General features: G+C 46.0%; 1 protein-coding gene across 4 annotated transcripts in view; it reads right to left on the bottom strand.

The window, feature by feature from the left end:
- Positions 1-11393, bottom strand: part of UBXN8 (UBX domain protein 8) — a 57527-nt gene extending 46134 nt beyond the window's left edge. For all 4 annotated transcript variants that reach the window (XM_077476225.1, XM_077476227.1, XM_077476228.1 and 1 more), the window contains exons 1-2: positions 11255-11393; positions 3762-3884 (exon numbers count right to left, since the gene is read on the bottom strand). In XM_077476225.1, coding sequence (XP_077332351.1) covers positions 3762-3884; positions 11255-11342 — 211 coding nt within the window. In that variant the 5' untranslated portion in view covers positions 11343-11393. The remainder of the gene's footprint in view (positions 1-3761; positions 3885-11254) is intronic.
- Positions 11394-15293: the final 3900 nt, after the last annotated feature.

Below are 15293 nucleotides of genomic sequence, written 5' to 3'. Positions count from 1 at the left end.
TTACAAGCTAGGAGGGCTGAAAATCGTTTACTTTAGTAGCATGACTGAAATAGTGAATACCCCTGCGAGAGAATCTTCTGTGTTTGTTTTGAACTTTCTTTTAAATAAAAATGGGCAAAACCAGCCAAAAAAAATGGATAAAAGCGAGTGGTGGTGTCCTTAAAGTGCTACACTTGGAGTGAACCCCTGGCACCTGTTATAAACATAATGAAATGTAAACTCACGTGGATCATGCAGAATGAAAAAATCCTGCATGTCCTGCAACACAAACAATCCCTTTTTGACAAAATATGGTCCCCCTGGCTTGCTTACTTACAGGTCCCTGATGTACGGAGTTGACCCCACAGCTGACTGGCAGAGGATTCTTGTTCTTTTGTTTCCTGACAATCTTGACATCATATCTCTACAGCCTTCTTACCTAGATACTCCTGCACATATTTGTGGGAATGAGATTCCCCCATATGGGTCAGTTATAGTGTCTGGTAGTGGGAAGTGCCGTAGAAATCGTAAAATACAGGACAGAAGCACTAGCACTACCTAGACCAATTTTCAGTGATGTTTTGATCTCATGGTTCTTGTGTTTTAAATATATATTATTCACTAGTGCGTGTTCAGTTAGATGGATGCCTCTAAGCCCTTGTACACACGGTCAGAGATTCCGTCGGAATGTTTCCTATCGGACTGTTTTTTTCGGATATTCCGACTGTGTGTGGTCTGCATCGGACTGTTTCCATCGGAATATCCGACGGACCAAGTTTTTCAACTTGCCGGTAAAATTTTCCGACAAAATGTTCCTATCGGACATACTCCGATCATGTGTAGCCTACTCCGACGGACAAAGTGCCAAGCATGCTCAGATCAAATTCCTAGACCAAAGCTATTGGCTACTAGCCTGAACGTAGTCCCGTCGTAACGAAATAACGTCATCATGTTATGTACAATCGGATTTTCCGACAACTTAGTCCGACCGTGTGTATGCAACATCACTTCCGGAATTAATCCGTCGGAATTACTCCGCCGGATTTGGTTGTCGGAATCTCCGACCGTGTGTACAAGGGCTTAGAGTTCATGATGCCTTAGCACTTTATAGCTAGTTGTTGTCCTTCCTTTCAACCAATCAATATACACTTCTTGCAATTTTTATTACCAAAAATATGTATATTTATTATAGCAAAAAGTACAAAATATTCAGTTTTTTTTCAAAATTGTCACACTTTTTTTGTTTATAGGGCAAAAAATAAAAACCGCAGAGATGATAAAATACCACCAAAATAAACCAAAATAAATTTCTATTTGTGGAAAAAAATGACGTCAATTTTGTTTGGGTGCAGCGCCGCACGACCGCACAATTGTCGGTTAAAGCTACACAGTGCCGTATCGCAAAAAATGGCCTGGTCATTCAGCAGCCAAATCTTCCGGGGCTAAGGTACAGTAGGTGCCGCCGATATTGGGTCAATCTCGCTACTTCTAGCGGCGAGATTGACACCCTACGAGCTCTGTCGCGGGAGCCAGCGCCGAGCTGGCTCGCATCGGGAAAGGAAAAATGTTTCTTTTCCTTTCCCGATAAGCGACAAGCATCGCTGGCCGGGTTGACACTGGTGCGGGGATCCGAATTGGATTCCCGCCAATACCAAGCACTGTTTGGTATGAATCCTAAGGGAGAACTCCACGCCAAATGTAAAAAAAAAAAAAAAAAAAACACTGCATGGGTTCCCCCTTGGGAGGCATACCAGGCCCTTAGGTCTGGCAGGGATTTTAAGGGGAATCCCCTTCGCCGAAAAAACTCAAAGCACCTTGTCTCCATGTTGATGAGGACAAGGGCCTCTTCCTGACAACCCTGGCCGTTGGTTGTCGGGGTCTGCGGGCGGGGGGTTTATCGGAATCCGGGAGCCCCCTTTAATAAGGGAGCCCCCGGATCCCGGCCCCCCCACCCTATGTGAATGAGTATGGGGTACAATGTACCCCTACCCATTCACCTGTGAAAAAAAAATGTACAAAAAACACACACACAAGGGTTAAAATTGTTTATTGCACAGCTCCGGGGGTCTTCTCGCCGGACTCCTCCGCTATCTTCTGCTAGCTCTTTTACTAGCGGAGGAGCCTGGCTTTCTTCTTCGCCGCCGCCCTCTTCTTCCGACTTCGGGGGTCTTGTCCCCCTCTTCGGTTCTTCTTGCCAGGCTACCGCTTCTTCTTCCAGCTCTTTTACTTGCGGTGGCCCGGTCTTGTGTCGCCGCCTTACGTTCTTCTTCTCCTGGAGATGTTGACTCGGCGCTCTCTCCGGCCGCAATGCCAGGGACACGGTGCGTGGCGACTTATATAGGGACAAGGGGCGGGGTCATCGGTTGATGTCACAAGGTGACCCCGCCCCTTACGATGTCACAGTCCCGGAGGATGCTGGGACTATCACCATGTGACATAAACCCATGTGACATCAACCAATGACCCCGCCCCTTGTCCCTATATAAGTCGCCGCGCACCGCATCCCTGGCATTGCGGCCGGAGAGAGCATCGAGTAAACATCTCCAGGAGAAGAAGAAGAAGAAGAAGAACGGAAGGTGGCGGCGGCGACAGAAGACCGGGCCACCACTAGTAAAAGAGCTGGAAGAAGAAGCGGTGGCCCGGCAAGAAGAACCGAAGAGGGGGACAAGACCCCCGAAGTCGGAAGAAGAGGGCGGCGACGAAGAAGAAAGCCGGGCTCCTCCGCTAGTAAAAGAGCTAGCAGAAGATTGCGGAGGAGTCCGGCGAGAAGACCCCCGAAGACGGAAGACCCCCGGAGCTGTGCAATAAACAATTTTAACGTGTGTGTGTGTGTGTGTGTGTGTGTGTGTGTGTGTGTGTGTGTGTGTGTGTTGTACATTTTTTTCACAGGTGAATGGGTAGGGGTACATTGTACCCCATACTCATTCACATAGGGTGGGGGGCCGGGATCAGGGTGCCCCCTTATTAAAGGGGGCTCCCGGATTCCGATAAGCGTGTCAACCCGGCCAGCGATGCTTGTCGCTTATCGGGAAAGGAAAAGAAACATTTTTCCTTTCCCGATGCGAGCCAGCTCGGCGCTGGCTCCCGCGACAGAGCTCGTAGGGTGTCAATCTCGCCGCTAGAAGCAGCGAGATTGACACAATATCGGCGGCACCTACTGTACCTTAGCCCTGGAAGATTTGGCTGCTGAATGACCAGGCCATTTTTTGCGATACGGCACTGTGTAGCTTTAACTGACAACCAACGGCCAGGGTTGTCGGGAAGAGGCCCTTGTCCTCATCAACATGGGGACAAGGTGCTTTGGGGAGGGGGGGCCGCGCGGCCCCCCCGTCCCCAAGGCACCCCCCATGTTGAGGGCACGCGGCCTGGTACGGCTCAGGAGGGGGGGGGGCGCGCTCACTCATCCCCACCCCCTTTCCTGACCGGCCGGGCTGCGTGCTCGGATAGGGGTCTGGTATGGATTTTGGGGGGGACCCCACGCCGTTTTTTTCGGCGGAGGGGTTTCCCCTTAAAATCCCTGCCAGACCTAAGGGCCTGGTATGCCCCCGAGAAGGCATGCAGGCTTCATGAGTGAGGCGACATTGTCGCCTCGCTCTGGCTGCTATAGGAAAATGACATTTTCCTATTGCAGCCAGCACATCGGGATCACGCTGGTTAGAGAAGCCTGTCGCCGGGAACCAGCGCGATACTGTCGTGCTGGAAACACAATGTCGGCGGCACCTACTGTAGATGGGTTTCAAACTTTTTCTTCAAAACAGCACACAATGATCATATGGCCTTACCTGTTTGGGAATGACTAGCTTGACGAAAAGAGGAAAAATATGGAATCAAATAATTAATGGCCAATGTAACAAGGGCCAGAATCAAGATGAACCTTCCGCCCCAGAAAGCAATGTCATTGAAACCTAAAAAAAGGACAACAAGAAAAACAAATGACTTGCAGCAATGATTTCAACAAACAGACACAATAGTGTTTTAAAATGTCAAAAGGATGTGTTGAATTGATTAGTGTTATAAGCAGTACAAAGCCATCAATACGATAATAATCTGCTTTTTCACAGCGCTTGAAAGGAAACCTGTAATTAACACAAGCAGGATTTGCTGAAGACATCCATTTTTAATCCCTTCATTTAGCTTTGATCACTTTGGGTCATTATTTTTGACTTATCATAGCTTCTACTTTCTTTTAAAAGTTATAAGTTTTTCAATAAAATATACAGGCAATGAAGGCCTATGAAATACTTTACAGTGGAAGGGAAAAATGCAATTGTTCTTAGCAAGCAATCAGATTTCTGAAGCAGAACTGTGGTTCCGTCAATTTTCTCTTAGTGTTATTGAATAAAAATAGTATTTTTATAACAGCTTACCTTTAAAATCGTTTTCTTGGAGTACATCATGGGACCTAGGGCCTAAGTAATAACTTAATGGGTTATGGGCCACCTTCAGGTGATGGACACGGGTATACCCAATACAGGAAGTTCACTCCCCTATATAACCCCCTCCTCCTTCCAGGAGTACCTCAGTTTTTGTAGCCAAGCAATATACTTAAATCCCAAAAGAGGGGAGGGACCGCTGTGTCCCATGATGTACTCCAAGAAAAGGATTTTACAGTTAAGCCATTATAAAAATCCTATTTTCTTTATCGTACATCTTGGGACACAGAGCCTAAGTAATAACTTAATGGGATGACCCATAGCAATACTATTTTAGGAGAGGGAGAGACAACCTGTAGGGCACCCCCAGACCTGAGGACTTATACTGTTGCCTACAGCACACTGTGCCCGAAGGCAATATCCTCATTCCTCCTTACATCCAAGTTGCGGCCTTACAGATCTGAGCCATTGTAGTCTGGTGACGCACTGCCCAAGAAGTGCTAACCGACCTGGTAGAGTGCGCTTTGACTTCAAAAGGAGGAATCTTTCCCCTTAAATCATAAGTCTGAAATATAACTTGCCGAATCCACTTAGCGACAGTGGATTTCAATGCTGCCTGTCCTTTCTTAGGACCCTCTGACAGAATAAATAAGACATCAGTCTGTCTAATCTAAGCAGTTGTCCTTAACTGGTTGCCGCCCGCCCACTGTCATATGACAGCGTCCCAGAACTGGCACACAGCGCGTCGATCGCAGCCGCACCCTGTTGCTAGTACATGCCGCGACTTTCTATGGAAAGAGCTGCGTCTGCGGCTCTTTAAACGTGTGATTGGCTGTGTCCAATCACAGCCGGTCACGTGTAAACAAGAAAGTGTCGGTAATCGGTGTGCCTCACACTGACAGTGTGTGTGGCGAGGAGAGCCGATCAGCGGCATATCCACGCAAGGGGATATTTAGGAATGTAATCAGTGCCCTGATTACAATAGTGAAAAATAGTGTCACCATACAGTGCCCACCAATGCCAGTGATCAGTAGTCACCAGTGACAGCAACCAGTGCCCACCATTGCCCACAAGTGCCACCAATCAGTGCCCATTAGCGATGGCAGTCAGGGCTGGCAATAAGTGCTGCCTGTCAATGTCCATCACTGCTGTCAATCAATTCCCATCAGTGCCACCCATCAGTGCCTGTCAGTACCGCCTATCAGTGCCCACCAGTGCCGCCTATCAGTGCCCACCTGAGTGCCCATAAGTGCAGCATATTATTGCCTCATCAGTGCCACCTCACCAATGCCCACCAGTTCAGCCTCTCAGTGCCGCCTCATCAGCGCACATCAGTGAAGGTGAAAAATTACTTAATTACAAAATTTACTGACAGAACAAAGTGAAAAACATTTTTTTTCTATTTTTTTTTGTAAAAAATAAAAAACCCAGCAGTGATTAAATACCACTAAAAGAAAGCTCTATTTGTGTGAAGAAAATGATAAATAATTTGTTTGGGTACAGTGTAGCATGGCCGCGCAATTGTCAAAGTGTGACAGCGCTAAAAGCTGAAAAATGGCTTGGGCATGAAGGGGGTGTAAGTGCCTGGCAGGAAAGCGGTTAAATAGATTTTCATTGCTCTCAAGACAATGTAGTGACTTCTCTTCCCTGGAACATGGTTTTTGGAAAAAATTATGGCAGGACAATATTTTGGTTCAGGTGAAACCTAGGCTGTATCGGTTCAAATGGCTGTTTTTGCAACACTGACAAAACTAAGTTCATGTCCCAAGGGCTCAAAGGTGATTTGACTGGCGGATTAATCCGGATCACCCCTTACATGAAACCCCAGACTAAAGAATGCGTAGCAAGCGGTCTTTGAAATAAGATCGATAAGGCCGAGACTTGGCCCTTAGTAGTACTCAAGGCCAATTTCAGCTCTACCCATAATTGTAGAAAGGCAAGAATTCTGCCTGTGATATCTCCGAGGATGCCAACCCTTGGATTCACACCAGAAAACATAAGCCCTCTATAATATATAGTTCTTTAAGCTGGCTTCCTTGCATTAATCAGAGTAGAGATAACTGAACCAGAAAGCCCACATTTCCTTTAGAATGTGGGTTTCAATAGCCAGGCCATTCAATTTAGTGTTCGTAAAGGATGGAATATCTCCCCCTGTGAGAGCAGGTCTGGCCTTAGTGGAAGGGACCATGGATCCTCCACTGCCATCTTTACGATTTCTGCATACCATCCATGATCTTCTGGGCCATGCTGGTACTACCAGAATTACTGGCTTTCTTTCCAACTTGATCCTGCAAAGAAGTCATGGCAGCAACTGAATAGGGGGGAATGCATAGATCCGTGAGAACTGATCCCACCAAGTCACCAATGCATCTGTTCTGCATGCGAGTAGATCCCTTGTTCTGGACAAAGTTGACTAACTTCATGTTGGATCTGGATGCTAAAAGATCTACGCCCGGAGTCCCCCATCTTTGGCAAACAGCCCAAAAAATGTTGGGGTGAAGAGACCATTCCCCCAGGAATAACTACTGGCGACTTAAGTAGTCCGCCTGTCAATTCTCTACTCCCGTGAATGAAGACTGCTGATAGGCACGGAACATTCCTTTCTGCCCAAGTTAGAATAGGGTTCCCTCTCTCTGCGCTGAGAAACTCTTGGTGCCCCCTTGGTGATTGATATAATCCACAGCTGTGCCATTGTTGGATTGGATCCTGACAGGACAATCCCTTAACCTGGAAGTCCAGGCCTTCAGAGCCAGACGCACTGCCCGAATCTCTACGATGTTGATGGGCAGGGCTCTTTCGGTTCTTGACCACTGTCCCTGGACAGTTGTTTTCTCTAGTACTGCTCCCCAACCTGAAAGGCTGGCATCTGTCGTTACTACTTTCCATATAATTGGTCTGAAGGATTTTCCTTTCAGCAGATTCTGGGTTAGTAACCACCAGCCGAGGCTTTGGGACACCCTTGGGGACAGCCGCATTGGCAAGTCCAAAGCTTGGATCATTTTGTTCCAAGCAGACAGGATACTGTTTTGCAACATGAAGAGAAGGGGTACCACTGCTCCAGGCAGGTCCACAGGAACAAAAAACCTCTCCTCCAGGAATAAAGAGTCCCGAGTGCAGGCAAAGGCATATAGCCAATGAAGATAATTAGAAAACTCTGGACAGCCACACTCCAAACAAATCTTGTGCCTTTTATTTGTAAAAACAGGATCACACTGTACAAGCCACAGGAAAGCAATGCTTCGGGCCGGTTCACACTGCGGCGCGAGGCGAGGCGACACGGCTCGCCTCGCCTCGCTCCCGCAAGTCGTCCCCATTGAGTACAATGGAACCGTTCTGAGAGGAGCGACTCGAGTCGCTCCGACTCAGAAAAAAGGTTCCTGTACTACTTCGGGGCGACTTCGGGGGCGACTTGCATTGACTTCTATGCAGAAGTCCTCTGCAAGTCGCCGCTCACCCCCCCTGCAAGTCGCGGCGAGGAAGTCGGAGACGCCTCGCCGCGGCTCGCAGTGTGAACCGGCCCTTACTCAGCTCACAAACACCAGAACAAATGACAAATAAATATCATTCATAGCGAGACACATGGTAAATTGATTAATTAACCAAACAGCTGATCAGTTGAAACACCAGCACAATTAAATCAGGCTGATTACATGAGGTCTCAATATGTGTTACTGAACGATCAATCTCATATTAACTCTATGATTTGTATAATGCGTAAGCATGAATATATAAAAAAAAATGTATTCAATTAACAAAAAAATAAAAATTATTCATTTATAAATATGTGTATGTGTATTAATTAAACGCGTGATTCAAAAAGTGAAGAAAAAAAGAATGAATGAAATGATCACGAGTGAACATGATGGTGAAAAATATGTATCCATATTCCAAGGAATAAATATGTGTATAATTTATTATAAGATATAAAAGTGTCTAACAGTGAAGTGCTAATCTATAATAATATAATATAATAAACCGCATATATATTAGCTTGTAATGAAAAAGGATTTTAAATAAATAAATTTGGCCAAATTAATCTATGTTAATATGAGTGTACAGTTGAAACCTAGTACCTAGTTTGAAAAAGAATGACTTTTGATGGAACAAAAGTATAAAAAAAATATATAAAAAAGGTGCATAGGAATAAATATAAATATGTAGATCGGGAGCAAACGAGCAATTTTAGCACAAACAGCCTATATATGTGTAAAAAAAAAAAAAAAAAAAAAAAGGTATAGGTAGCCCGTTGAAGCCGTAAATGAAACATGTCACCTCCTTATCTCCTGTTCCAATTCTGAGGTTGTATTCACACTGATCTAGGGTTGCCACCTCATCCCTTTAAACCTGAACACATATTAACCACTTAAGGACCGGAAGAATTCCCCCCCATAATGACCAGGCCATTTTTTGCGATACGGCACCGTGTCACTTTAACCAACAATTGCGCGGTTGTGCGATGCTGTACCCAAACAAAAAAAAATTACATCCTTTTTTTCCCCACAAATGAAACTTTCTTTTGGTGGTTTTAACTCTTTAAAGAGGAAGTAAACCCTGATGAGTTTACTTCCTCTTTTTTTCCCTGCAAAGGTAAAGCATAATGGACTACTATGCATCGCATAGTAGCCCATTATGTGTCACTTACCTGACACAGGAGCCAGCGAAGTCGCCGCGGTCCCCTGTAGTCCGCCGCATCCATCTTGCTTGTGGCGTCTCGCAGCTCTGCCGAATGACAGCGGCGAAGCCGCGATGACGCCACTCCCGCGCATGCGCACGGGAGTGGCGTCTCGCAGCTCCGCCGCTGTCATTCGGCAAAGCCGCGATGACGTCACTCCCGCGCATGCGCACGGGAGTCGACAAATGCGGCAGCTCCATTCTTGGAACTGCCGCGTTTAGTGCGCCTGCGCGCCGCTGTCTACGGCGCATGCGCCGTAGACAGCGGTGCCCGTTTTCGGGCAAATATCTCCTAAACCATATAGGTTTAGGAGATATTTCTTGGACCTACAGGTAAGCCTTAATCTAGGCTTACCTGTAGGTCAAAGTGGTTTGTAAGGGTTTACTTCCTCTTTAACTCTGCAGTTTATATTTTTTGTGCTATAAACAAAGAGCGACAATTTTGGAAAAAAAAAAAAAAAAAAGGCTTTCTTTTTGCTATAATACATATCAAAAAAATAAATATATTTGTGGGCTGCCTAGGACACGACAGAGATCACTGGGAACAGTAGAGGTCTGTCATGTATGGTGGCCACCTCATCCCCTTAAAACCGAACACATTAATTCCACAGGTTCTGTGGCTAATTAAAGAGGAAGTAAACCCCGATTGGTTTTTGATTTGGATTGGGAATTGATTCTTTCATTCCCTGCAAAGGCAAAGCATAATGGACTACTATGCATCACATAGTAGCCCATTATGTGTCACTTACCTGACACAGGAGCCAGCGAAGTCGCCGCTGTCCCCTGTAGTCCGCCGCATCCATCTTGTTGGTGGGGTCTCGTAGCTCCGCCGCTGTCATTCGGCGAAGCCGTCACTCCCGCGCATGCCCACGGGAGCCGACGCGTGTGGCAGCTCCGTCGCTGAGAATGCTGCGCTCGGTGCGCCTGCGCGCCGCTGTCTACGGCGCATGCGCCGTAGACAGCGGTGCCCGTTTTCTGGCAAATATCTCCTAAACCATATAGGTTTAGGAGATTTTGCTTGGACCTACAGGTAAGCCTTAATCTAGGCTTACCTGTAGGTCAAAGTGGTTTGTAAGGGTTTACAACCACTTTAAGGTGGTAATTAAACTCACTTGGTGCCTTATCTGCATTAATATGCATTTAGGTTTAAAGGGATGAGGTGGCAACCCAAGCTGGCTGAGCGCTTTACCACTCTGGCAGCTGTCCGTTGCCATATGTGGTAGGGAGCAGTGTCATGTATTATTCAGTGCATCACATGGCGCTCCCCCCCCCCCTTTTTTTTTTTTACAAGTTTTATGCAAAGTATACAAAATGTACATTTCATCCATGACTGCATGTCTTTGTTTAGGTGGGTGGTCAGGGGTGGTTGCAGGAAATTGAGCCCTAATGGCCCGTACACATGATCTGAAAATTGGATGAAAAATATCACTTTCGAAGCGATGGTATGATAATCGGATCGTTAGTACAAAGCTTTCGCGTTCATCCGATATTATCCGATCGGACAAACCTGAACATTTTTCTTGTACGATACCAGTTCATTTAATTAGTACAGGTTGTCATCCGAAAAAAAAAAATAGAAAATCACTACAACACATGACATCACTTCCGATTTTTTATTCTGTCGTATAAGAATTTTCGTACCCTTGGTAACCTCTCCATTTTCGATATGCAACTAGCATGCAAAGAAGGGCGATCTGTCGCCCAATTTTCAGATTGTGTGTACAGGCCATAAAACTGTGATCGTTCCTGAAAACTATAGGCAAGTGTAAAAAAAAAAAAAAGTCATCATCCCTGGAAAATTGCATAAAAATAACACGAAAAACATTTTGTTTCAATTTGTCTGCATACCATCATAAAAACAATATTGCCAGTTGGATTTTCTATCTCTGAATTCTCAATTATAAGAAAGACTGCTGCCCCCTGGTGGTCTATGAGAGATCGCTCCTTCCCTAGAATTCAGCCCAAGCAGCCACGTCTGTTCTAATAGTCTATATAGAAAGATGGGGGTTGGCAATCAGGCACTTGGATTGTATTCTCCTGAAAGCCTGCGTGCTGTTTCCACTCTGCAGGGTATAATAGGATTTCTGATTGCAATTCCAAACAGGTCTATCAATATTGTGTAGTGATGATCAGTAACATACATACAGCTACTAATGACAACCCTTCGCCTAACTCTGTGTATAGCGATCAGTGCTGCACAGTGTATATAGGATGACAAGTGTATAGTGTACCTATTCGCTGCCTCGTGGACACCAGCAGGATGAAAAAAGAAATAATCAATAAGCATAGGATCGGAATCCTACTCCCTACCGCTGCCATGTCTGTGGAGGAGGCGGGGCTAGCTTTCAGTGCTGGAAACACGTGACCGGAACACTGCACATCATCGGTGACACATGATTACATCACATGACATCACATGTTGTAACATGCTGTGCTGCTCTATTGCATATCCGGTGTGTGCGAACTAGTGCTTTTTCTTCTACCAACTAGGACACGTTCCTAAAACTGTACTACTAATAGGAAAGGCACTAGCCAGCCTTTGCAAATAAATGCAACCACATTCATAAAATAAAAAGGTGCACTGATTATATTTTTTGGGTTGAAGTCTGCAGAGCATTGTAACTGCCAGCAGCTTATGGTGGGTGCAAGTTAGGTACAACCTTCTGCATTGTTTACAGCACAGCCCCAGCATTGCTCCTGGGATCTGAGAAAGAATCTCATATGCCAAAAGGGAAAAAAAGCTGTTGGGCATTTGTTTCTTTTTCTTTTTTTTTACCCTGCAAGGTAAAGGCATAGTGTGCTAGTATGCATCACATTTTAAAGAGGAAGTAAACCCTCTCTAATAAAAAAAAAAAAAACACCCTGCAGGACAAAGGCATAATGAGCTAGTATGCATAGCATACTAGCTCATTATGAATTACTTACCTGAGATTGAAGCGACCCTCGTCCACCTCCTCCGTCGCCGCCATGATACCCAGAGTGACTTCCAGGTATCGCTGCTCCGGCGCTGTGACTGAAGGGAGCAGCAATGACGTCACTCTGGCGCATGCGTGCGGGAGCTGTCAGTGACAGCATGATCACCTTCACTCAGTACGCCTGCACGCCGTAGACATCGGTGCCCGTCTTTAGGAAAATATCTCCTTAACCGCGTAGGTTAAGGAGATATTTCTTGGACTTACAGGTAAGCCTTAATCTAGGCTTACCTGTAGGTTAAAGTGGTCTGTAAGGGTTTACAACCACTTTAGACTTAAAACTAAGAATTCCAGCGCCGCGCTGTCGCTGCTGCAGGTACTCTCATCTTCACTCATCTTCCAGCATGCGCAGACGGAGGAATGCTGGGACTCAGAAAGAACGGGCCGGTGATGTCACTGGTTGCATGTACAGTAGATATCTTCTAAACCCGTGCACATTTAGGAGATATTTACACTACCTATAGGTAAGCTTTAATATAGGTTTACCTATAGGTAGAAGGCAGCGATGGACATTTACTCCCACTTTAGCCAGTTCCCTACTGCCGTATTGTAAAATGACGGCAGCAGGAACTGTTCCTCCCTCCGGGTGGGCGTCATATGACATCCTCTGCTTCCCGGCATTGTGGAGAGCATGCGCTTGCCGCATCGCTGGGTACCCAATGCGTGTGCCCCAGCGGCCACGATGTCCGCAGGGCAACCCGCGATTGCCCAGTAACAGAGCTGGGGACGTTAATCTGTGTGTGTAAATACCATAGGATCTATTGGTGGGCAAGTCTGGTGTAACAACTCACCTGCCAAATCAGCTAGCCCTGAAAATGGATGGCGCTGGAGCATCAGGATAGCTGTCGCTCTCGGCACGAGTTTTATCTGGTAAAGCGAATGATTAGTGGTCTTGGGGCCAAAACGATCAACCTATTCTCAATCTTTAAATGGGTAAGAAGCCCGACTCTCTGGCCTAGAGCCGGGCGTGGAATGCGAGCGCCCAGTGGGCCACTTTTGGTAAGCAGAACTGGCGCTGCGGGATGAACCGAACGCCGGGTTAAGGCTTCCGATGCCGACGCTCATGAGACCTCAGAAAAGGTGTTGGTTGATATAGACAGCAGGGCGGTGGCCATAGAAGTTGGAATCCACTAAGGAGTGTGTAACAACTTACCTGCCGAATCAGCTAGCTGTGAAAATGGATATCGCTGGAGCGTCTGGCCCGTACCCGGCCAATGCCGCGCAGGAGAGCTTGGTGCGGAGGGGCAGAGAGCTTGGTGCGGAGCGGGCCAAAGACTCCCCAGCCAGCTGGGGGGGAGCCATAGGCTGGTGGGGAGCAGGCGTTGGACACCGGCTTGAGCTTAAGGGTCGTGAGTCAGCTTGGCGGGCGAAGGGGTAGACTACTTTACTTCTATGCTGTTATGACAGCATCTATTGATACACATGCATGTATGACTCAGTTGACATTATTAATGGATACTGGAGATCTTTGGTGACACACACCCCCATCCAAGCCATGTATGCCTGCCGTTTGTGCTCTGTTGGGTTGGTTTTTCCTCTGCCTCCTCAGTTTCCTAACTGGACGCTCATTACTGCCACCTCTGGGTATTCAGCATTTGGTAGTCTGATCCAGCCATTGGTGAGTATTGGGTCATGCGTTTTGGACCTTCTTGACTAATTGTCATGATACCAGCTCTTGATACTTATTTGGTTCATTATACCCCCTACAGATGTATTACACACACACATCTACCCCTGATGAAGTGAGCATGGTCTTGCAAAACGCATTGGGATACTTTTCATGCCTGTGTACTTTGCAATTCACATTTTATACTATGATACGTGTAATGAAATTTTTTACTGTATGTATCATTTCAGTGGCTTGGCTATGATTCATGTTGTTTATGTTTGCATGACAATTTTAATAAATTTTGAGACTGTGTTTACTCTGTCAATTGTTGGCTAACTGCATTCACCTCATTTAAAGTCCCGGGGAGATTTCCTGTATTTTGTAGCATATATTGGAGGTGGTTTACGGTTGACAACAGACCTTTTCCTTTTTTTCCCCTTTTTTTTACACTGTAAGTGGAAATTCTGTGGACTGTGATGTAAAGGGATGCTGCAGACTATGATGTAAAGGGGGGGTTTGTGAACTCTGACGTAAAGGGAGCTCTTCAGACTCTGATGTAAGGGAGCTCTGCAGACCCTGATGTAAGGGGGGCTCTGCAGACTCTGATGTAAGGGGCACTCTGTGAACTATGATGTAAGGGGCACTCTGTGAACTATGATGTAAGGGGCGCTCTGTGGACTCTGATGTAAGGCAGGCTTTGGTGAGCAGAGACCCCTTTACACCAGAGTTCCCCTTTACACCAGAGTCAACAGCATTCCCCCTTACATCAGACCCCCCCTTTAAATCAGGGTTCACCTTTACATTCCAGAGTCCACAGAGATCCCTCTTGCAATATAAGTGAAAACTTTGCAGACTCTGATGTAAGGAGGCACTGGGGACTATGATGTAAAGGGGGGCTTTGCGAACTCTGATGTAAGGGCGCTCTGCGGCCTTCAGAACTTATTGATTCTCCATAAAAGACACAGTAACAGGCAGCAGATGTAAACGCGTTTCAGCCTTGTGCACATTGTTCACTGAAACATGTTTACATCTGCTGTCTGTTACTGTGTCTTTTATGGAGAATCAATAAATTCTGAAGATTTTAAAGAGCAAGTAAGGAGTTGCGGGCCATCTTTTTCAATGATTGTAATTGCAGCTATGCAACTGTCTTTCCACACCCAAGTAGCTCTAAACATTTTCTAAACTTATTGGGTAGTAGCACCCTTCCGCTGCTTTATTTTGTGGCCTCTTCGTGTATATCCTGCTTAAGCCTAGCCGTACATGTACCTTGTTCCACCCCAGATGAAAGAAATCACTCTATCCGCCTATCCACATGAAATGACACATATGGAGGATTCTCCGCTGGTCATTATTTTATTTAAACAGCTACAGCAGTTGCGGCTGTCTGAATACCTAAACAGTGACTACATCTGATTGGATGATACATCTTATAGGATGTAGCCACTGTCCGGCCAATAATTGTTTCCTGGCTCCTTTGATTTTGAAGCTGGCTTTTGTTGAGCTGGGTAGCCAACAGGGCCACCCATGGCACAAATACATAAATCATTTTTACTAATGAACAATACCTTCTTGGCTATGCTTCGGTGTGTATGATAACTGTTTCTATTTATACAGTATTTACAATTAAATTGTTCAGTAGCTTAATGATTTGCCTCTCACAGAACCATGCCCATTTTAAATGAATGTCCC

This window comes from Lithobates pipiens, unplaced genomic scaffold (assembly GCF_037356315.1).
Source record: "Lithobates pipiens isolate NorthernLeopardFrog02 unplaced genomic scaffold, aLitPip1_a1.2 Scaffold_13, whole genome shotgun sequence".
Classification (NCBI taxonomy): domain Eukaryota; kingdom Metazoa; phylum Chordata; class Amphibia; order Anura; family Ranidae; genus Lithobates; species Lithobates pipiens.
This window is presented reverse-complemented; position numbering and strand designations above follow the sequence as displayed.